The 24,870-nt window shown below is 39.6% G+C and overlaps 1 protein-coding gene across 3 annotated transcripts; it reads left to right on the top strand.

The window, feature by feature from the left end:
- LOC140493675 (uncharacterized) lies at positions 1-24,745 on the top strand. Of its 3 annotated transcripts, XM_072592404.1 has the most exons (9): positions 2,246-2,275; positions 3,246-3,355; positions 5,138-5,320; positions 6,367-6,485; positions 7,699-7,765; positions 15,402-15,555; positions 18,971-19,116; positions 22,683-22,793; positions 24,135-24,745. In XM_072592404.1, exons 3-9 carry the CDS (start codon positions 5,168-5,170, stop codon positions 24,336-24,338), a joined length of 954 nt encoding a protein of 317 aa, XP_072448505.1. In that variant the 5' UTR covers positions 2,246-2,275; positions 3,246-3,355; positions 5,138-5,167; the 3' UTR covers positions 24,339-24,745. The 3 variants fall into 3 exon arrangements, with proteins under 3 accessions (XP_072448504.1, XP_072448503.1, XP_072448505.1); XM_072592403.1 differs by lacking the exons at positions 2,246-2,275; positions 3,246-3,355 and adding an exon at positions 1-226; XM_072592402.1 differs by lacking the exon at positions 3,246-3,355 and having other exon boundaries at positions 2,161-2,275.
- The last annotated feature ends 125 nt before the right edge of the window (positions 24,746-24,870 follow it).

Here is a 24,870-nt window from a genome sequence, read left to right as displayed (position 1 = left end):
TTATCACCTGTCCCGAAGTCCGCCTTGGCGGATGGTCACCCAAAGTTCTGAGGTTGAATGTCCTGGACCACTGAACTGTTCTCCTACTAGGAGGGAACACTCCTGTCTGTTGATTGTTCTGCAGTGTCCATTCATCCATTGCCGTAGCCTCAGTTTGGTCTCGTCAATGTTTGGTCTCTTCATCCTTGCCTGCAGAGTATGCGATAGACAATGTTGGCTGAGTCACGTGAGTACCTGCCACGTACATGGTGGAAGGTGTCCCCACGCATAATGGTGGTATCCGTATCAACATTCTGAACATTTTGTAGCGCCTACCATGACAAGGTTGTATGGTACACAAACACACACACACACACCCACATGCACACGCACACATATAAGTTTGTGGGTGAATTTGTACTTGCAGAATTACATTTTACTTTGCTCAAAAACTGCATGAATCCATGTAAGATTCTGTAAATCTGTTTTTTAGATTAGAATCAGTCTGACCATTATGGTACACACAGCCTCACAGGGAGTTAACACCTTCAATACATTATCTGGGCCAACACAACACCAATTGTTAAAATGCACTCGAGAATGTAACTTTTAAAAAAAGTTTTGCAATTTACATATGAAGGAACTGAAACCAACATGGCCATTCTAAAAGATGAGAGACTTAACAAACAATCTGGGTCTTTTTCAATATATAATTTCAATTATATCACACTGTAAACTTTTGCTATAAATTCTGTGTCTTACAATCTTATTTCCCACAATCACCTGAAGAAGGAGCAGCGCTCCGAAAGCTAGTGCTTCCAAATAAACCTGTTGGACTATAACCTGCTGTTGTATGATTTTTAACCATAAATTCATGCATTTTTTTCATTATTAATACAGATTTCTCTAAGTTCCTACATTATTTTACAGAATCAAAAAGTGCTGGACAAACTCAGCAGGTCTGGCAGTGTCTGGGAGACATAGCAGAGTTAATACTTCAAATTCAGTTACTCTTCTTTGAAACAGTTACTGCCAGACCTGCTGAGTTCCTCTAGCAATTTCTGTTTTTGTTTCAGATATCCAGCATCCATTGTTTTTAATTTGAATTTATTTTACCTACTATTCTTTTCCCTGGTTATGGTTGTAAAACTGCACCCACCATAGATATTAAAGTGACAATCTTGTAATCACTAAGAATGTCCTTTTCTTGAACAAGGGGGTGGCACGGTGGCACAGTGGTTAGCACTGCTGCCTCACAGCGTCAGAGACCCGGGTTCAATTCCCGCCTCAGGCAACTGACTGTGTGGAGTTTGCACGTTCTCCCCGTGTCTGCGTGGGTTTCCTCCAGGTGCTCCGGTTTCCTCCCACAGTCCAAAGATGTGCAGGTCAGGTGAATTGGCCATGCTAAATTGCCCGTAGTGTTAGGTAAGGGCCCTAGATGTAGGGGTATGGGTGGGTTGCACTTCGGTGGGACGGTGTGGACTCGTTGGGCCGAAGGGCCTGTTTCCACACTGTAAGTAATCTAATCTAAAGGTGTGACATTTGCCACTTTCCAATCCACTTGATATTTCCTTCCTAAGTAGGAATGAAAGATTATGACAGGTTATTCTGCACTTTTTTAAGTCAACCCACAGACTAGGTTCCTTAATCACTCACCATAGGCTTTGCCAGCCTTTCTGATAGATTCTGCCTATCTCTTTTAACCTAATCAATTTCATTTACTACTATACGTTTATTAATAATTTGTCAAATCCTTTTCCTTTGAAAAATGTGATACAACCACTCATCAAGTGTTCCAGCTTTGCCTGAACCTCTCTGCACTTTTTGTCACTTATGGACCCAACGTAGCACTTTTCTGCCCACTTGCTATTTAGATCCCAGCAGATGATGCTTGGGTTATATTACTGACATTCTATTTTCTTCTTCCCTCTTTGCCAATTTTCCTCTTCACTTTTCATTTCAACTTATTTAGCATGGTTTGTGCTTGAGACATTCTCCTGACATCCAGTCAAATTTTGGTGCAGTTCATTTGGTCAGATGCCCTCTCACCCCATTCAAGTTAGTCCCTTATAATTTTGGAAGTTCTTCTTTAAATTGTTCCTTTCTTTTCTCCATTCTTGACATGAATTTCATGCCAAAGAGTCAAAGTCTGACTGATTGTTTGTCTGGCAAACATTTTTCCAATAAGCACTGAATAAATATTTGAATAGCTACTTTTATAAATTAGCAACTCTATCGAGTTTAAGCAAATGCGTAAAGTCAGCTTCCGGAACTATTTAGCAAAATTCTTTTAGTGGTAAGTTTTGTAAAGATTAATTTATTAAAAATTGTCAACATTTGATAATTAAAAGTTTAGCATTGCTTTTGTCACCAATTAGGAGAACAATACATTTATGCTGCAATTTTAGATTATATCTGTTTCAATCAAAATTTGAAATCTGGCATGTTTTGCTTGTCTGAGAATATTCTATAAAAATGAACTTAGTAACTTTTGAAATAAGTTGAATCCTGGATCTAAATCAGAAGTTAGGAAGTTGACATTCATTTTTATTGAGCTGTACATTTTAGCAAGAAGGGGAAAAGGAAATGAGAAACAACAAAGATAGAGTCTGTATTTTCAAAATGCTCAAATGGAGTTGGAAGCTATTGTGTTATTAGTGAGGAATAGCAGATGGTTCTTGGAAATTAACTACCAGCACAATAATAAATTGGAAAAAAAGAGGAAGAAAATGACTAGTACCTTTTAGTTGTCTCTTCAATGACATGTATGCTCATATGATACATAACCTTTCTCTCTGAGGATACTGACAGATCTATTATTTATGACCATTAATTTTTGTGTTAATTGAAAATCTGTAAAATTATTTCAGTTCATTTTTTCTTAACATTTTTTCCTTTTAGGTAGAAATCTGCTTCACACTAATTCTGTTACAAAATCGTATAAAAGGTCCATTAAATTAAAACCCATGTACTCCTTCCTCTCAACTGACTGCCTTTCAATTTTAAGGCAGCTTTGCAATTCTAGTGAACGTGAACCAATCAATAATGTCTGATCCATTTTTAAACTTTACACACCGTGTTCAAACTTGTTGCTTTTGTTACTTACTAAGCTATGAAGCAATATGACTCAATAGGCAACTGCAACATAGAATGCAATACATTGAAGGTGTCATGGCAGCTGCCAGAATATTGGGCATTGATTTGCAAGATTCATTGTATATGGTCACATATCAACTGGATTTTGAAGCAGTGTAATTTGCTTTCAGTTCTAGCATAAAGCACAACTAGATTGCAATATTCACACAGTAGTACAGCATGAAGAAACCTAAAATCCAAGCAGCACTTCATATTCAGTCTGCCTGCATCTGCCTGAGAGGTGAGAATGAAATGTAACTTGCTCTGTAAATATTGAGCTTCAGTGACCATCCATATACACGAACAGAATGCAAATTGGAAGATGTTGCAAGTATCTCTGCTCCAGTTTTAATGTTTCCAGATGCATAAAGGTTCACAAACAGTAGTATTATGGCCTTTACCCTGCTATGAGTCGTAGATGCAGCAGTTGGAGGATTTCAATGATGTGTTCTTTCCTAAATGCAGGTGTTGAACACATTGTTCATCATTGAGGTTCAGATCAGAGAATGGCTTCCTGAACACTCAGTCAGATCCTTGTTTGAAGCCCTTACAATACTCGACTCCTCCTCCTCCATAGGTTTAATCAATTCTGCCTTGACTCTATTCATTCTTCATTCATATAGTAGCTATTGTTTTAAAACAACCTGCTCAGGCATTGCAACAAATATCTGGGGCAGGTGGAATTTGATCCCAGATGTAGGTACACTACCATTGAACTTCTAGATCCTCCAGGTTATGCTGTATCCTAAAGGTATTGCTGTATTAACTCATCTATGTCCAGGCCCAATTGGTTTGCCTGACAGGAGTCAGCAAGATGTTATTCAACACCCGTCAAAGCAATGTCTTTATCTTTTTGAAACCTGAAACTGCAATGGAAGGTGCCAAACGTTGGTAGAATCCATGCAATTGAAGAAGAAATTAACCACATACTTACCAAAAAGTGACCCCTTGAAAAGTCATGACAAAGTGTTCTTCCTGCTGCAAAACATATGTGTATTAGGTTGAGGCATTTGGAGTGCTAGCTGGGAACAAAGGTAATAAATCAGCCTTGCATGCTGATTCTATTCCAATCTGCCTGCTCTCCATACCTCTGATGGATGTTCAAAGCTTAGACTAAGACCTATACCAATGTAACATTCATTGTGTTTTACCCCATATTTGAGCACATGCTTCTTGAGGCATTTATAGAATCTGACAAATAAGTGACACCAAGGCCTATTGCTCAAGTCCAATATTTGGCAAACATTTCAACAGATCTTGTTGAATTTATAATTAGTTTACTTCATAAACTTACTTTACAGGCAAATCTTTAGAGTAGTCGTGCTTTTATTTGTCATTTCTGGTATAGTAAAAAAAAGGAGAGAGCTTTCCTCTAGGAGCAAGGTGCTGAATGGACAGTACAAACTACACAACCATACACAGGGCGGCATAAAGTGCATAAGAAGTGCAAAACATGCAACTTACATTGTAGTAAAAGAATTATAATTAATAGGCATTGTTCTAACAACAATTCGAAGTTGTGCGAAGAATTTCAGATGGAAATGAGTCTGATCATGTAGTGTTAAGAAGCCTGATGGCTTTGGGGAAGCAACTGTTGCACAGCCTGGCTGTGAGAGACAGAATGCTCTGGTATCTTCTGCCACATTTCAGGAGGGAGAGGTGTGTGGGGTCTCCCTCAAGCTCTTAGCCTTTCGAATGCAGCGTGTGGTGTAAATGATTGTAGTGGAGGGAAGAGAGACCCCAATGATCTTCTCAGCTGTCCTCACTATCCATTGTAGGGTCTTACGATCTGAGACTGTGCAATTCCTGAACCAAGCAGTGATGCAGCAGCTCAGGGTACTCTCAATGAACCCTCTGCAGAATGTGGTGAGGATGAGGTGTAGAAGGTGGGCTTTCTTCAGTCTGCGCTGAAAGTAGAGATGCTGCTGGGCTTTCTTGGCTATGGAGCTGGTGTTGTAATGGCTTCAATTTCACTTTTAGTTAATCTTATTTCAATCAATTTGTCTGCCTTTTTTACTGAAAGCACTGAAGGAGACAGAAACCTTGCAACAAGATGAACATTGAAGTGGTTGATTTTGGTGCAGCTGGCTTAGGGAAACCTGAGCCCTCAGCCACTGAAATGGAGCAAATATCCAGAGAGATCATAAGAGCCTTCAGAGACATTGGGTTTGTGTATCTGAAAAATACTGGAATTGAAGATCAAACTGTGCGTATTAATTTTATTTTCTTATTTTATATGTAGTACTATTCAATTTGCTGGACATATTAAAATTGCATGCTTAATGAAACAAGTTGAGTGGTCTTGTTCTACTCTGTTGTAAGTTTACCAAAATAAAGAGTGATTCATTTTCACAAATGTGCTTTGCATTATGCCATATAGATATTAATATGTTCATATTTGCTTGCTCATTATTCTGAACTGTTAATTTGTTCAATGATTATACTTTAAATGTTTTATTTTTAACCTCTTTATTAATTGTGACACATGCCCAAATGCAAAATTTAAACGTGCCATGTCTAAAAGTATTAGATTTAAAGCACGTTAAAATTTCATCTAATCAACTTAAATATATTAAGTATCACAAATGCATCCAGACAGGACACGTCAATAAAAATGCTGTGTAAATTTATTATCAGAAGGGCATTTGAACATACAGGTGAGGAGGCATAAGCATTGACAGCAATTAACCTAGTGTGGATTTAACTCTCATTTTCTATCATGAGAATCGCATAATGAATAGAAGATGGAATGATGGTGAATGTGATACTCTAAAATGAAGATTTTAAATGAAAATACTGGCTACCTGTACGACACACACCTCTTCCCTATTTTCTTCACTTCTTTCTATGGGAAAAGAAACAAAACATTTCTTCAGTGGTAAATCTTCAGTGAAGTCTGTCTAAAATGGCATATGTCACCAGGAGGTGATATGTTGCCATAAAAATCTACTACTCCACCAACGGAAAGGCCTGTATCTAAAAGTTATCTTTCATTCAGGTTAGGTTCCTACAGGCATCACTACTCTGTCCCAGCTGTCTCAAAAGGAAAAGCCAATCTCCTCAGAGACAGAGTTAGTTGGAGGTACAAGGCCTTAAAATGTTCTTTCTCCACCACAGAATCAGTTGTGCAGCATTATAGATGCTCTGGCTAAGTGTGAATGCTAAAGTTTATTAAGCTAGTGAAACCCCAGCATTGCTATAGTTAATATAGAGCACACATTTTATAATCATTCAAACAATTATGTTTCTCAGGTGTTTAGAGTGATGGACATCAGCAAGAATTTCTTTCAGCTTCCGAAGGACATTAAACAACAATATGCTCGTATATTGGACTGTGAGATTCCAAGCCAAGGGTGGATTGAATTAGAAAGGTAAGATTCCCAGAAAAATGTCATCCAGTATGACCCAAGCCCAAGATACTTCAGTCCCAAATGCAAGCACTTAGAGTCATGAAGATGTACTGCATGGAAACAGACCCTTTAGTACAATTTGTCCATGCCGACCAGATATCCTAACCCAATCTAGTCCCATTTTCCATATCCCTCTAAACCCTTACTATTCATATACCCATCCAGATACCTTTTAAATGTTGTAATTGTACCAGCTTCCACTACTTCCTCTGGAGGCTCATTCCATACGCACAACTCCGTCTGCCTGAAAAGGCTGCCCTTATGTCTCTTTTAAATCTTTTCCCTCTTACCATAAACCAATGCCCTCTAGTTCTGGATTCCCCCACTCCAGGGAAAAGACCTTGTCTATTTACCCTATCCATGCCCTCATGATTTTATAACCCTCTATATTGTCATTCCTGAGCTTCCGACTCTCCAGAGAAAACAATCCCAGCCTATTTAGCTTCTACTTATTGGCTCAAACCCTGGCAACATCTGTGTAAATCTTTTTCAAATCTTTTCAAGTTTCACAACATCCTTCATATAGGAGGGAGACCAGAATTGCACACTATATTCCAAAAGTGGCCTAATCAATGTCCTGCACAGCTGCAACATGAGCTCCCTACTTCTGTATTCAATGCTTTGACCAATAGAGGCAAGCATACCAAACACCTTCTTCATTATCCTATCTACCTGCAAATCCACTTCCAAGGAACTATGAATCTGCAATCCAAGGTCTCTTTGTTCAGCAACAGTCCCCAGGACCTTACCATTAAGTGATCTGAAGATAAGGAATGCTGAATGGAAGTTGCATTATGCTGAATACAGCATTACTTTGTCAACATTAGTACAGAGGAGGTTTGGTGCCATCATGAGTCATTAACAACAGTTGGAAATCATGCATTTGTATTGGTTATCTCATTATCCCTTAAACAAACCAGTCCAGGGTTACTTAACAGATATCTCTGCCAATTAACAATGAGGCGTGGGAATCCGTTTGTGTAGTGGACTGTGGTTTGTTCTACATTTGGGAAGGAATATTAATGCAGAATTTTTCTCTGAGTTGATTGCTTGGCTTGGGTAATTGCTGATAGGCATAAATCTTAGTTTGTGAAAGGAGTGGGCTTGAAGATGAACTGAGTACAGTGTATTAATTCTGTATATCTCTGTTTATTAAATACTGTGTTCTTTACAGTTTAAACTCCACAAACTCTGAAGACCTGAAAGAAGTTTTTAATCTAACATCGCTGTCTGAAAGTCATGTAAGATCTCAAAATTTGGACTGAGTTTTGTTTCTTTCTTTATATTTTACCTCTGTGGTAGGATTGAGAATTTTATGCATGATTTATTGCTTTCAAAAAATTACAGGAAGGAAAAAGTACACAATAGACAGGCTGCAGGGAACTTTGTGCTTTATTAGTAATGTAATCAATCCTTGATTTCCCTCACATCCCAATGACCATTTCCAATGAGACAATCTAAATGAACCTCCTTGTCACTCCCCAGTGTTACCATTACTGAAGCCCTCACTATCAATATCATAAAGGTTACCATTAACCAGAAGCTCAACTGGATTCACCACATAAATAGAGTGGCTACATGAGCAGGTCAAATGCTATGAATATTGACTTACCCCTTGACTCCCCAAAACCTGTCCACAATTTGCAAGGCATAAATCAGGAGTCTTATGGAACACTCGCCACTTGCTTGGAGATGTGCTGCTCCAGAAAAACTCAACTTAACACCATCTAGGACAAAGCAGCCCACTTGATTAGCATCACATCTATCAGAATCCACTCCCTCCAACACCATCACTTAGTAGCAGCAATGTGTATTACCTACAAGGCACACCGCAATTCACCAAAGATCCTTAGACAGCACCTTCCGATCCCAATGACAACTTTCATCTAAAATGGCGAAGGCAGTAGATACCTGGGACGACCACCACTTGCAAGTTTCCCTCCAAGCCATTCTGACTTGGAAATGCATCACTATTCCTTCACTGTTGCTGGGTCAAAACTCTGGATCTCCCACCCTAATAGCATTCTGGACCAACCTATTACATGTGGACCGTAGCTGTTCAAGAAGTAGTTCACCAAATCTTCTCAAGAGAAGCTAGGAATGGGCAATAAATGCTGGCCAGCCAACAAAACCCATGTCCCACAAAAACATCTTTGTGTCCTAATCATCTATTATCTCCTTAACTTGAACACATTGTATAATATATCTCCAATTAAATTTAGCGTCAGTTGGCACTAAGTTCTTTTAACTCAGCATTCTAAAAGCTCACTATTTTTGTAGCAGGGATTAAGAGCTTTCACCCCAAACTAGATTTTGGATAGAAACTCCTGCCTAACAAAACAGAAGGTTAAAAGCAACTCTTTATATGGCTCAACAGAGTTAGACTTATTAACCAGAAAGAGACAATTATACAAAATACCAACAACTATCTTAATGACTCCAGGATGTATCAACCACTGAGATTCCTTAATGGTCTGAGCTGATCCAGAAATGTTTCAAATGTTACCCCTCTCCCAAATCAATTGCTTTAGCAGTTTACTACAAACACTCACTAAATGTCAAAATGCAGTCCTTTGCAGAAGTTGGAGCCCTAAAAACAATCTCAGGTAGTAAGTTCCTATTATATTGGAACTGTTAAAATAGTGATAGACAGTGAGAGGCTGCTGGAATGATTCAATAGATGGCTGATGAAATTTAATGCACAAAAATGTGAAGTGATACATTTTGTGGAAAAAATGAGGAGAAGCAAAATAAAGTGAAGGATAATACCTCAAAACTGCAACAGTTCAAGAAGGTAACTACCACTGTCTCGAGAACAAAGATTAGCAATAGACAGCAACAACCATATTCCAAGAATTAATTAAAATAAGTTTAAAGGTGGTGCACACTGGGTGGCACGGTGGCACAGTGGTTAGCACTGCTGCCTCACAGCGCCAGAGACCTGGGTTCAATTTCCACCTCAGGCAACTGTCTGTGTGGAGTTTGCATGTTCTCCCCATGTCTGTGTGGGGGTGCTCCGGTTTCCTCCCACAGTCCAAAGATGTGCAGGTTAGGTGAATTGGCTATGCTGAATTTGCCCGTTGTGTTAGGGGAATGGGTCTGGGTGGATTGCTCTTCGGAGGGTTGGTGTGGACTTGTTGGGCCAAAGGGCCTGTTTCTACACTGTAAGTAATCTAATCTAAAAAAGAACCTGCATATGTTACTAGGCTAGATGAGAAATTAAAAAGGTAAACAGGATCCTGAACTTTACCAATAGATGAATTGAGTGCAAATCCATGGAGACCAAATCATTGGCTTAGCCCCAATTCTAAATACAAAACTATAGGTTGGATGTGAAGCCTTTAATGAAGATGCTGAAATGATTTAAAAGAACGGTTTCAGGAAAGAGCTTAAGCTTTTATTACCTCATTCATGCAACCTGGGTATCACCGGGTGGCCAGCATTTATTGCCCATCTCTAGGTACCCTTGAGAAAGTGGAAATAGCTGCCTTCTAGAATGTTTGCATCCTGTGCTGAAGGATAACCCAAAATGCCCATAGGGAGGGAATTCCAGGATTTTGACCCAGTCATAGTAAAGGAATGGCAATATCTTTCCAAGTCAGGATAGTGAGTGACTTGGAGGGAACTTGCAGGTAGTGGTTTCCCCATGTGTCTGCTGTCCTTGTGCTTTTGGATGGAAGTGATCATAGGTTTGGAAGGTGCTGTTGAAGGATCTTTGGTGAATTTCTGCAATGCACCTTGAGATACTACATACTGCTGCTACTGAATACTGGTATTGGAGGGAGTGGATATTTGTAGCTGTGAGGCCAGCCACTTTGGCTGCTATGTCATGAATGGTGTTAAGTTTCTTGAGTGTTGCTGGAGTTGTACCTAACCAGGCAAGTGGGGTGTATTTCATCAGACTCCTGACATGTTCCTTGTAGATGGGGGACAGGATTTGGGCAGTTGGGGGTGACTTACTTCCTGCAAAATTCCAAGCCTCTGATCTGTTCTTGTAGCCATTACATTTACATAGCCAGTCCACTTGAGTTTCTGGTCAATAGTAACCCCCAGGATGTTGATAACAGCATTTAATGTCAAGTGACTGTGATTAGATTGTCTCTTGTTGGAGATGGTAATTGGCTGCCACTTATCGGCCCAAGCCTGGATATTGCCCAAATATTGTTATTTTAAACATGGACTGCTTCAGCATCTTAAGATTATCAGTAAATGTGCTGAATATTGGTAAATAATCAGTGAACATTCCCACTTCTGACCTGCTGTTGGAGGGAAGCTCATTGATGAAGATGGGTAGGCCTAGTACATACCCTGAGGAACTCCTGCAGACAGGTCCTGGAGGAGAGTTGACTGACTTCAAATACCCAAAACTATCTTGCTATATGCCAGGTATGACTCCGATCTTTAGAGTTTTCTCCCTGATACCCATTTATTCCAGTTTTCCTAGGGCTCCTTGACACCACACTAGATCAAATGCAGTCTGGATATCAAAGATTGTAACTCTTACCTCACCTCTGGAATCCAACTCTTTTATCCATGTTTGAGTCAACACTAGAATGAGGTCAGGAGTTGAGCTGCCCTGGATGAACCCAAACTGGGTGTCACTGTGCAGTTAATGCTGGGTAGGTGCTGCTTGACAGCACAGTTGATGACGCCGTCTATCATGCTACTGATCGAGATTAGATGGATTGCACAGCAGTTGGCTGAGTTGGATTTGCCTTGCATTTTGTGTACAGGACATCAATTCAAATTCCACCATCTCTAGTGACAGGATTTGAACCTGAGTCCCCAGAATGTCAGTTAAATTTCTGGATGAATAGCCAATTGCTTATGCGAAAAGATGGAAGAATTTGGGACAAATTCTGTTAGAGGTATTCAAAATCACGAGCAATCAAGACAAAGTGGATAGGGCCAGATTTTTCCCATCATTGGAAGGGTTGAGGAGCAAGGAATACTTATTAAAGTTGATTGGCAAAAAAAAAATTGACATCAAGGAAAATTATTTTTAATGCAGCAGCAAGGATTATAATGTATTTCTTGAGACTGCAGTGGGAACAGATTCAAATCTGGCTTACAGAAGCAAATTGGGTTAACACCTAAAGAGAAAAACAAATTAAGGGCCACGGGGAAATGGCAGAGAACAAGTCGTGTTGCTCTTGCAGAAAGCTAACGTAAAAACAATGGGCTAAATTATCTCCTTTGTTCTGCAACCATCCTATGAAGTTGTTAGTGATTGACTGGCACAGTGCTTAGGTGTTATGGCTGCACAGTTGAACAGTTGGGAAAGTCTCTGGCAACAGAAAGAAGACCATGGGACTGGTATTATTGGAAGGTGTTTGATGGTGAGCTGTAATATGTAAATACAAGGATATAAATCTTGAGTGAGTACTGCAGGAGGAATGATGAGAACAACATGCAGGTGTGCTGATGGAGTGAAAATAAGATCTAAGAGAGTATGAATTTACTACCTTGACCATCTGCTTGAGGACATAGATGTGCCTTTACCAAACACCAGCATTCTTCTTCACTTCTGTTTTTCATCTTGTTCACCATCTCCTTTGCAATGGCACTTAACCCAAAAGCGCTGTATTACTCAGCCTCCCAAAATCTTCATTAACTAACCACCTTCACTTTAGCAGTGCTGAAGTACCTTTCAATAGTGAATCAACCTTTACAAGTAAGGTTGGTGGACAATGTGATTTGCTATCCTTGCTGCCAGGAGGCCGCAAGCAGCTTTTAGTACAGATGAGCAACCTAAGAATCATTCAGGCCAATGCTACAACCATTCAATGATGTTGGTACACTAAATTCATGTGTTGCCCATCTTACTCTGAATAGTGCAGACTAACTAATCATGACTGATCTCCAAAACTGGGATCATCAAACATGTCGCCTGTAAAGTTTTTTTGATAGTTTAATAGCTGAATTAAATAATAAAAGTTTCTCTAAATCAATTCAAAATTTAAGTTAAGAAAACATTGCACGCTTACTTCTTTAACTTATGAGTTGAGGTGTCAGTGTTGGACTGGAGTGTACAAAGTTAAAAATCACACAACACCAGGTTATCATCCAACAGGTTTATTTGGGAGCACTAGCTTTCAGAGAGTTGTTCCTTCATCAGGTGGCTGTTGAGTATAAGATAGTAAGATACAGAATTTATAGCAAAAGTTTACAGTGTGATGCAACTGAAATGATATATACCTGGATTGTTTGTTACATCTCTCATCTTTTAGAATGATCATATTGGTTTCAGTTCTTTCACGTGTAAATCTCAGAACTTTTTTTAAAGTTGCATCTCAAGTGAACTTTAACAATAGGTGCCATGTCAGGTCAGACAATGTATTGAAGGTGTGAGGTTAAAGTCTGTCTGTCTGTGTCCCAATGTTCAGACTGATTCTACTTCTAAAAAGGGATTTACAAAATCTTACAAGGATACATGCAGTTTTTAAGCAAAATAAAATGTAGTTCTGCAAGTAAAAATTCACCTTTCAAACTTATATCTGTGTGCATGCATGTGGTGGGTGTGTATGGGGGTGTGGGTGTGAGTATGTCTGAGAGAATGCGTGTATGTGTATGTGTGGAGTGTAAAGGGGTCTAAGTCTGTGGGAGGGTATATGTGTGGGTATGAGTGTGGAGGCGTGTATATGTGAGCATATGAGAAAGAGTTTGTGTATGATAGAGGGTCTGCGTGAGTGTATGAGTCTGTAGGAGCATGTTTGTGTGTGTATGTGCATGTGTGTGTAGTGCAGTGCAGTCACCTGTAGTGTGACATGAACCCATGGTCCCGGTTGAGGCCAACACCAGGGTATCGAACTTAGCTATCAGCCTCTGCTCGGCCACTTTGCATTGTTGCCTGTCCTGAAGTCCACTTTGGAGGATGGTCACCCAAAGGTCCGAGGCCTGACTGGGAGGGAACACTGCTGGCAGGTGATTGTTGTGCGGTGTCCATTAATCCGTTGCCGTAGCATCTGCTCGGTCTCGCCAATGTACCAGCCTCAGGGCATCCTTGCTGCAGTGTATGAGATAGACAACGTTGGCAAAGTCACATGTGTATTTACCATGTTTATGGTGGGTAGTGTCCCCACATGTAATGGTGGTATCCATGTCGACACTCTGATACGTCTTGTGGCATGTGCCGTGACAGGTTTCATGGTGTTGTCCTGAAAGCTGGGCAGTTTGCTGCGAACAATGATCTGTTTGAGATTTGGTTGTTGTCTGAAGGCGAGAAGTGGAGTCATGCGGAAGGTCTTGGGGAGGTGCTCATCCTCATTGATAATGTGCTGCAGGTTGCAAAGAACATGACACAGTTTTTTGGCTCCTGGGAAATACTAGACAAAAAAGGGTACCCTGTCGGTTGCAGGTCATATCTGTCTCCTGAGGAGGTCATTACAGTTTCTCGCTGTGGCATGTTGGAACTAGCGGTCGATGAGTTGAGCATCATACCCCATTCATATGTGAGCATCCATGAGTACTTCCAAGTGTCTGTCACATTCCTTCTCATCTGAAAAGATCCTGTGTATGTGTAGGACTTGTCCATAGAGGATGGTTGTTTTAATATGTTTTGGATGGAAGCTGGAGAAGTGTTGTATAGTGAGTTTAGCTGTGGGTTTGCAGTAGAGTGAGGTGCCCATCCTTGATAGAGATCTATGTGTCCAGGAATGAGACAGATACTAAAGAGTAGTCCATGGTGAGTTATGATGGTGGGGTGAAATTTGTTGATATCACTGTGTAGTTGTTTCAGTGACTCCTCATCATGTGTCCAGAGGAAGGAACTGTTGTTAACATACCTGAAGTATATTGTTGGTTGGAGGTCCTGCATAGAGAAGAGGTCTTGTTCAAACTTGTGCATGAAAATGTTGGCATATTGGGATGCAAATTTGGTCCCCATGGCTGTTCTGTGTGTTTGGATGAAGAATTAGCTGTCAAAAGGTGAAAATGTTCAGGTTGAGGATAAAGTGAATGAGTTGTAGGATGGTGCTCGGAGATTGGCAGTTGTTGGTGTTCAATACTGAGGGAGTTGCCGCAGTGCCATCATCGTGGAGGTTGCTGGTGTACAGCACTGAAACGTCCATTGTGACAAGGAATGTTCCCTGTTCGACTGGTCCATGGCTGCTGAGCTTTTGTAAGAAATCTGTAGTATCGCAAAAGATGCTGGGGTCCCCTGTACAATGGGTTTCAAGATGCCTTTGACATAGCCAGAGAGATTCTCACACAGGGTCGCATTGTTTCATACAATGAGATATTCTGCGCTGGCTTTGCATATCTTCTAGAAGTCGCCTACATGAAAAATACGTGGAAGGAGGGCTCGTAGGGAACTCTGAAGGACTGGATCCAAAGTCCTGATGAATGTTTTTAGTTCATGGATGTGCTCTTTGGTCAGATTGGCTGGTAGTTGCCTTACACCTTCAATGCATTATCTGAGCCGACATGGCACATATTGTTAAAGTTCACTTGAGAACGCTACTTCAAAAAAAGGTTCTCTGATTTACATATGAAAGAACTGAAGCCAATACGGTCATCTTAAAAAGATAAGAGACTTAACAAATGATGGAGAGACTGAACAAACCATCCAAGTCTTTTTGATTTGGAGATGCCAGTGTTGGACTGGGCAGTGTACTTCCAATTAAACCTGTTGGACTATAACCTGGTGTTGTGTGATTTTTAACCAAGTCTTTTTGAATACAGAATTTCAGTTGCATCACACTATAAAATCTGTGTTTTATGATTTTATACTCTACAACCACCTGATGAAGGAGCAGCACTCCAAAAGCTAAAGCTTCCAAATAAACCTGTTGGACTGTAACTGGTGTGATTTTTAACTTCTTTAACTTATTTCACTCAAAATGCTAATTTAAGAATTCTTTTTTTTATTTATATTAGAACTGGCCTGTTGACCATGATCCTGAGTTTACAAGGAGTATGGAATCATTCTTCAAAGCCTGTTGGCAGCTGTCTGTCCGAGTCATGAAAATTATTGCACTGGGTCTGGGCCTGGAGAGTGATTTCTTTATGAGCAAACACAAAAAAATTGGGAGTAAGTAGTTATTTTGACAATAGTAAAATCTGCTGCAATTGTATCCATGATTAAATGGTCTGTCAACTTTCACAGTCATGTCTTACACATCCAATGGAAGCTGCTCAATCAAGGTAGACAAAGATGGCAGAAATCAACAAATGCTGGTGATCACAGCAGGTTAGACAGCATCCACGGAGAGAGAGAGAGCAAGCTAACGTTGAGTCTTGATGACTCTTCAAAGCTGAAGTGTGGAGGGGATAGCATCAATGTTATAGCTTGGGTAGGGGTGAGGTGGGGAGGAGCTGGGGTTAGTGGGTGTAGGCTGCTGGTGAAGAAATGATGTTGATAGTTCATTTTAAATGTTTGGAATGTGAGGATAGCAGAACAATGATGTGTCTCCTGCCAGACTTGAAAGGATAGTAAAGTGGGATGGGGGTGCGGGTGGGTGTGGGATGGGAGCACATGATAACAAGTGAACTGAAAAGGAAAAACTGCTCACAATCTAAAGAGGTTGAACTCAATATCAAGTCCGGACGGCTGTAAAGTGCCTAGTCTGAAGGTGAGATGTTGTTCCTCCAGTTTGTGCTGTGATTCACTGGAACACTGCAGCATGCTAAGGACAGACTGTGGGTATGCAAGCAGGACACAGTGTTAAAATGACCAGCTATGGGAAGGTTAGGGTCCTGCTTGCTTACAGACCAGAGGTGTTCTGTAAAGTGAATCACTCAGTTTGCGTTTGGTTTCTCCAATGTAGAGTAGGCTGAATTGGGTGCAGTGAACACTGTACACAAGATTGGAGAAGGTACTGGTGAAATGCTGCTTCACCTGCAAAGACTGTTTAGGCCCTTAGATGGTGAGCAGTGAGGAGGCAAAGGGGCAGGTGTTGCACCTTCTGCGGTTACGTGGGAAGGTGCCGTGGAGAGGCAAAGGGTGGTGTTGGTGATTGAGGAATGGATTAAGGTGTCCCCAAGGGAATGATCCCTGCAAAATTCAAATGGGGGAGTGAGAGGAAGATGTGTTTGGTTGTAGTGTTCTGCTGGAATTGTCTGAAATGGTGGTGAATGATTGTTTGAATGCGGAGGCTGGAGGGGCGAAAAGTGAGGATGAGGGGAACTCAATCACACCGTTGTTGGTGGGGGAGGACAGAGGGCGGTGTTTTCGATCAGAAACTCACTGTCTGGAAATCTTTACCACAGAGAGCTGACAAAGCTAGGTCAGTAATACGTTTAAGGCTAAGATAGATAGATTTTTAATCAGAAAGGGAATCAAAGGTACTGGGGATAAGGCAGAAAACATTATATGCCATTCAGAAAAGGTAGCTTTGTCATTAGAACAGTGGATTTCAGTAAAATTGGATAGGCTGTCAATACTTAAGGATGAGATGATGTTGGAACAGGATGATATGACCCAAGGATATTCAAGGAAGTGAGAGTGGAAATTGGAAAGGAAGTAGTCATAATCTTTCAGTTTTCCCGAGATTCAGAAGAGATGCCAGAACACTACAGAATGGCAGACATTATGTCATTGTTTTAAAAAAAAAGGTTGTAGGATTACTACAAATACAGGTCAATTAGTTCAGTAACGTCAATGGTGGGGGCATACATCAAAACAGTAATTTGCAATAAATTAGTAATCACATAGAAAAGGTTGATTGTTTAGAAAGAGCTAGTACAGATTGCTAAATGTAAAACTGTAGTTGACCAACTTGGAGTTTTTTTTGGAAGAGGTAACAGGAAGAATCAATGAGAGTAATGATGTTGATGTGGTAAACATGGACTTTCAAAGGACCTAGAAACACAGGAACAGAAGTGGTTCATTCAGTCTGTCGAGCCTGCTTTGCCATTCAATACAATGGCTAATCAAACAGTTCAATGCATTTTACTCATACTATCCTCACAATCCTCTATTGATAAATTTCTGAAAAGTTGACATTCAAAAATTTATCAATGTAGCATTCAATACAATGCCACACAACACTTTAAAAATGTTATAGCTCATGGAATAAAAGGGACAGTGAAACACTTTTTAAAAAAAAATTGGCTGAGTAATAAGAAAGATATGTTTGAAATAGAGGAAGGTTTGTCTTGAAGCTTCCCAGTGGTTGGAATTGGGATCTTTGCTTTTCCAATATATATTAACGATCTATATATTGACGGGCAAGGGACAATTTTAAGATTATGGGTGACACGAAATTTGGAAGAATGCTAAAGTGTGACAAGTGTAGTATAGAGTGTCAAAACAACACGGATAAGTGGGTAGCTGAGTCAGATAAATGGTGACTGAAGTTCAATGTGGAGAAGTGTGAGGTGATGTATTATGGGAGGGAGAAATTTACAGACCGTATAAAATGGAGGTTACAATATTAAAGGGGGTACAGGAGCAGAAATGCAAAACTTGTGCCCACACCTCCCCCCTTACTTCCCTCCAAGGCCCCAAGGGATACTTCCATATCCGCCACAAATTCACCTGCACCTCCACACACATCATCTATTGCATCCGCTGCACCCGTTGTGTCCTCCTCTATATTGGGGAGACAGGCCGCCTACTTGCGGAAAGTTTCAGAGAACACCTCTGGGACACCCGGACCAACCAACCCAACCACCCCGTAGCTCAACACTTCAACTCCCCCTCCCACTCCACCAAGGACATGCAGGTCCTTGGACTCCTCCATCGCCAGACCATAGCAACACAACGGTTGGAGGAAGAGCGCCTCATCTTCTGCCTAGGAACCCTCCAACCACAAGGGATGAACTCAGATTTCTCCAGTTTCCTCATTTCCCCTCCCCCCACCTTGTCTCAGTCAAATCCCTCGAACTCAGCACCGCCTTCCTAACCTGCAATCTTCTTCCTGACTTCTCCGCCCCCACCCCACTCTGGCCTATCATCCTCACCTTGACCTCCTTCCACCTACCGCATTTCCAACGCCCCTCCCCCAAGTCCCTCCTCCCTACCTTTTATCTTAGCCTGCTGGACACACTTTCCTCATTCCTGAAGAAGGGCTTATGCCCGAAATGTCGATTCTCCTGTTCCTTGAATGCTGCCTGACCTGCTGTGCTTTTCCAGCAACACATTTTCAGCACTGATCTCCAGCATCTGTAGTCCTCACTTTCTCCTACAGGAGCAGAGGGGCCTGGTTCTTTACATACATAATCACTGAAGGTGGCAGGACAAGTGGAGGGATCAGTAAATAATTTGTGGTGCTGTACACTAGTAAAAAATCAACAGCTTCAGAAAATGAGAAGCAGAAGGAATTTGAAAAGAAAAAGTTATTCAAACTGATAGTATGACTATTTAAATGGAAAATGAGTCAAATATCACAGAAAGCAGATAAATAATTGCTATTTCTTTTATTTGGGGCTTAATAAGAATAGGTTAATATAATTGCACGTTTCAATGTAAGTTTATAATGTAGAAATAATGTAATCTCCCAAAGGTAATCAAAATCCTACAACTTTGAGAACTGCATACTACCCACAAATACAGAGATCCTCTGTGAAGGAAAATCAAATGCGATGTGGAGAGCATTCTGATTATGGGACATTCACCTTACTCTTTCAAGATAAGAACGGAGGGTTGGAGGTAAGTTTCAATCTCTAAACCACGATCCTACTTTAAGATTCAAATTTTCAATGAGTTGCAACTATATACTGACTATATACTGAATCACATTTAACATATATTGAAAAGCAAGCTTCAATCAAAAGACTGAGGGTAAGTTCAAACTGAAATTATGCACAGCATGGCATCTTGAAGTTTTCTGATACTGGAGGATAATACAAAAGAGAAGAAAGGGTAAAATCATGGAGGCATTTGTAAACAAAAATGGTCATTTTAAAATCACAATATTGCTTGGACAGCAGTCAGTGATAGTTAGCAAGCATAGGAGTAAAATATGAAAGCAGCTTTGTGTAAGATATAATGAGCAAAGTTTTGAACGATGACAAGTTTACAAAAGGTAGGAAGATTGAATGTCACTGACATGAGAGTAAGACAATTCTCCCAGCATCTCAGTCATCTCTATTCTAAGAAATAAACAAATCAATACCTCCATGTTTGGGAGCAACCACTTTGTGCAGAAGACTTGAAGTGAGCACCTGCCATATTGGCAGCCAATCTGAACACAGTGTATTGCTTTTAAAGGTAATTTCTGTGAATTATCTGTAAATTTGGAAGAGTACTTTTGATGTCATTCCTCATGAAAATATTCATGAAACAATGAGCAAATGGCTCCTCATAACTCAAATTGCAATTTTAAATTTGTACATGAATAGTTTGTAGACAAATAATGAACATAAATTCATGCCATTTTATGGCAGAGGCAGGGAGAGTTTTCCCTCTGAGGGTTCTACAATTTTGTAACTCTCTGCTAAAGATCATGGAAAGTTGGGCCAATGAATTTATTTATCTCAGAGATGGATAGATTTTTGTTAGGTAAGGAAATAAAAGTTTCTCTGGGGTCTATGGGAATGTAGAATTTGAAACCCAGATAGCCATGATATTGTTGAATAACAGAGTAGCTTATCAATTGGTCTACTTCTATTCTAATTGCATTCCATTCCTGACATTTGAATCTGTAAATTGGCATCTGAGGATATGAGGCATCAGTACATCCCTCCTCTTCACGATTTACACCCTATGGAGAATGCAGAGCTTTTCTATTGTCCAATAAGACAGGTCCTAAACATGTTGCTCTCCTAGAGTACCATGTGCAGTTCTGGGCAGCACACTTGAGAAAGGGTCTGAATACATTGGAGAGTGTGTGCAGAAGATGTTTGAGAATAGCTCCAATGATAAGAAACGTCAGTGATGAGGAACGTTTGGAGAAATTGGGGCTGACTTCCTTGGAGAAAAGGCAGCTATGGGGGTGTTCATTAGAAGTTTTCAAAATGATAAGGGGCATAGACAGAGTAGAATGGAGAAATTTTTCCCACTCAAAAGAATTGAGAAGGAGAAGGCACAGATTTAAAGTAATTTGTAATAGAAGAATCTGTGGGAGAAAAAAATAACTTTTTCACAGCATGGCGTTTGGGTCTGGAATCATCGGGAGTGTAGAGGATGCAATTTCAATTTAGGTATTCAAGAGAGCATAAGGCGATTATTTGAATAGAAACAATTTGTAGGGTTACAGGAAAAGACAAGAGATTGACATTAAATCAAGATGCTTGAAGAACCAAAGCAGACACAATTGACTGAATGGCTTCCTTCTACACCATAATGATTCTGTTGCCTTCACTGGCACCACTAAATCAGCGTCATTATTTAGTCAAGGTCAGAAGTCAGATGGCATCAGGTTACAATCCAACAGCTTTACTTGAAATCACAAGCTTTCATAATGTTACCCCTTTGTCAGGAGAAGGGGCAACACTCTGAAAACTTGTGATTTCAAATAAACCTGTTGGAGTATAACCTGGTATCATCTGACTTCTGATCTTGTCTGCTGCCCCAATCCAACACTGGCACCTCCACATCATTACATATTCAAACTAATGATTCTCTGCCAAACATATTTCTTTCAAGATGCAAATAAACATATTAATAACATTTTGAAGCTAAAGTTAAAAGCATTGATAATATTGATGCCTTATCACTTGTTAGTTGAGAACAAACTTATTCATTGCGTAATTTATTTGACTCCGACAAATATTAGGTTTATTTACATAGAGCTGAAAATGTGTTGCTGGAAAAGCGCAGGTCAGGCAGCATCCAAGGAACAGGAGAATCGACGTTTCGGGCGTTAGCCCTTCTTCAGGAATGAGGAAAGTGTGTCCAACAGGCTAAAGATAAAAGGTAGGGAGGAGGGACTTGGGGGAGGGACATTGGAAATGCGATAGGTGGAAGGAGGTCAGGGAGGAGCCTGCTGGACACACTTTCCTCATTCCTGAAGAAGGGCTTATGCCCGAAACGTCGATTCTCCTGTTCCTTGGATGCTGCCTGACCTGCTGCGCTTTTCCAGCAACACATTTTCAGCTCTGATCTCCAGCATCTGCAGACCTCACTTTCTCCTCAAAGATTATTTACATAGAGACAATTTAACAAGAAATGTTATCACCCTTTCATTCATGTTATCACTTATCTTATTCTTAAAATAGGTGATATAGATAGCAATAAGCAGATAATTTCTAGCTTATATTTTCTCTGAAGCGGAGTGATTTCAGGAGGTCTTTAAAAATGGTGAGTGGGTCCAAACTCTGTTTCTCGACCTCAGGGAAACTGCCCCAGTTTTCACTGTGGCCTTTTAAGGGTGTGGATTGATTTGTGTTGCAAGCCTGGATGCTGCATTGGGATAGGTGGTGGTGCATGATGAAGAGTAGATGGCAAAAAGGGAGTTTTGGGAATACTGAAGGTGGGTATGGGGCAAGGGCAGGAGGACCTTTTTTATTATAATTGGAACAAAATCCCACAGCGCTGAGGTGAACCTTTTAAACTACCCATTTAGCTACTCAGCATCACCAAAGGCTCACCTGACTGCACCTCCTTTATCCCTAAAAATGAAAGCCCCAAAAAGTTGAGATATTTTCCCAAGGTGATCCCACAAATATGGGAAATTTCCCTAGCACATTGCCTCAAAGCAGAAAACACTTACTGTATTCGGTCTTCCTTGAGCATAATGCTCCTTTGAGCAATATTTAATTGAAAATAAAGTTTAGTTGACTTGTTAGTCATAAGTAATTTACCATTTATTTGATTTCAATCATTAATAATTATTTTATACATACGAAACCAAGAACAATTTATAAAGAAAAGTCAAAATAAGAGAACACGGAATGGCTCAGATGGAAACCTGTTGTAGCAATGAATCATAGAAGGCCAGGAATTCACAGGTTCAATCCTTGGCCTGGTACAATGACAATGGGGAAATTCAAATTAGTTACAGAACTAATGTGCTACAAAGGAGAAAGTCAAATGCACTTCAGTGTCATACAATGTCCTTTATAGAACTTTGCAGATTTCAATTAAGAGGATTGAATTTAATGCCTTCCACATAGAAAATAGCCTGTTATTTCTCATCATCTAGACAGATAAAGAACAGCCACTAGCTGTGAGTGCATAGCAAAATTTCTTCCCAAATTGGAAAGGGAAGAAGCAAACAAGAAATGCTGTTTGATGCAGTTGTTGGTGGAGTTTTAACAACATTTGTATTTTAGGTCATGCACAAGTCTGGCCAGTTCATTGCTGCTCCCTACATTCCAAATACCGTTCTACTCAACATAGCTGATACCCTACAAAGGTGGTCAGCTGACACACTGATTTCCACGGTGAGACCACTTATTTTGGTAAAAATAGTAATAATTTAGATCTTAGCAAATCATTTATTTCCATGAACTTACAACTTATTTTAACAGTTTTCTCAATTAAAATGCAATATCTGTCAATTTGTTAAACACGATATGAAATAGCAATCATATTTACTAAGATACAGTGCATTGTTATTGCAATTATCTGCTAATTTGTTTCAAAAAAGTGGATTTTATTTCATTCAAAACTGTAGGCAAGTGTGTGTGTAGCTATAAATATGATGCAGTGAAATGTGTTCAAATGCATAACAGAAAAAAAAATACTAGGTATGTTTTTCATGAAAACAGCAGTATTCCAGTAATTGTACTGTAGCTTTAGAAGTGCACTTCTGCCCCCACTGAGCTGACCTCATTTCATATTGACAGAAGTGACATGAAAGACAGAAATGTTCAGTTCTAGCAATTAAAAAGGTCTTAACTCACTAGAAAGATGTTTCAATTTTGTAATTTGTGAAGATTTTTGGATAGGTCTACATTAAAATAGGAATAATGTACTGGGACAAGAATGAAAGATTGATACATTCAACCAGCTAAATTACCTTTTTGTGCACTTCACTTATCTTTATGCCTTTACAGTGCATGAGCCAATTATGTTTATAAAGTGTAAAAGACTATGTTATTAAATTAATGCACAAACAAAATGTAAAAATATGGCACTATAGAGTGAAAGTACAGAAGGAATCTCTCTGTTCAATGTCCCTTTGATACACCTATCCATTACTCCAACTCTATTCTGTTTTCCTCCTGGTTCTATAGTTACTTTCTGCTTCAAGTATTTATCCAATTCCTATTTGAATCAGTTTCTTTTACCCTTTCAATCAACGTATTCCGGAATCAAATAACTTACCATGTTAAAAACAAATTCTCTAGTTACTGATCCATAGGCCACAAGAACCAATTTCTCTCTATTGTTCACAAGCAATGATTTTTAATACTTTTACTAGATCTTCCCCTAACCTTCTCTACTCTCTCCATGTAGTTGAAGTTCCACATTACTGCTAATCTGCCAGTAAATCTTTTTCACACTCTAAAGTCTTCTCAACAGCTTTTAATTCTTCTGCATGATTGTAATGGCCGAGCTTCAATCACCCCATGTAGACCTTCTTCAAATGATTAATCTAAGAGACATTTGTTCACATCTGTCCTAACTTTATCATTTTCAGTCTTGAACCTGCTCATGTGCCGAGTCTCAAAGGGTTGAATTTCTCAGCATGGACTCGGATCACAATAGAAATCTTTATGCTTGCACTTATAGTGACATGAAGTAGAGAAGTCAGGCAAATTATTATTTCTTTCCCTTAGAAACATAGAGTTCCAATTCCACAGGCTGATGATATGCTGAACAAACCTCGACGGTCAGTGGCATTCTTTGTTCATCCAGATCATAATGCATCACTTGAATGCTTTGGAGGATTGGACAAGTACTCACCTATCACCTCTCTTCAGTTCCTAAAGAAGAATTATGGTAATTTATTTATAAGGGATTCTTATCCAACAAGTGATTGAACAAGATGGCATCCACTGGGCATGCGTGAATATTTTTCAAGTTGCAAATTTAAGTTAATTAAAAGGAGTTATCAAAGTATTAATGAGTTTATTAGAATAGCAGAATACAAAAATCATTCAACTCACAGGTTTTCTCTTAATGTGATAAATTACCAATTTCTGAAGCATTGCATACAAGAGTGAAAAATTAAGAAAATTAGAGATCATTAATTGGGTTGTTACCAGGTAATGCCTAGTTGCAAAGAGAAATCTATTATTGTTATTGATGTTATATGATAACTAAAACAAAAAAAAAACAAAATCTCTTCAAATGCTATACTTAGAATACACCTTTCTGAATTTATGGAAATTAATTGCTCACAAACATTTAAATGACATTATTAATAAAAGCTCAATTTAAAAGGAAACATTATTTACAGTACTTTGTGCATTTATTTGAACAAATTATTTCAAATACATTATCCATGATTTTATTTATATTTATTCCTTTCAATGCAACCAAATAGTTAAACATCCAAAGGCAGTACTATGT

Source organism: Chiloscyllium punctatum, chromosome 22 (assembly GCF_047496795.1).
Source record: "Chiloscyllium punctatum isolate Juve2018m chromosome 22, sChiPun1.3, whole genome shotgun sequence".
Classification (NCBI taxonomy): domain Eukaryota; kingdom Metazoa; phylum Chordata; class Chondrichthyes; order Orectolobiformes; family Hemiscylliidae; genus Chiloscyllium; species Chiloscyllium punctatum.
This window is presented reverse-complemented; position numbering and strand designations above follow the sequence as displayed.

Coding starts and splice junctions, on each gene's coding strand:
- LOC140493675 (XM_072592403.1), top strand. CDS start 5,168: ATGAACATTGAAGTGGTTGATTTTGGTGCAGCTGGCTTAGGGAAACCT. Junction 6,486..7,698: donor GGGTGGATTGAATTAGAAAG/GTAAGATTCCCA, acceptor TGTTCTTTACAG/TTTAAACTCCACAAACTCTG. Junction 22,794..24,134: donor CTGACACACTGATTTCCACG/GTGAGACCACTT, acceptor TCTTTCCCTTAG/AAACATAGAGTTCCAATTCC.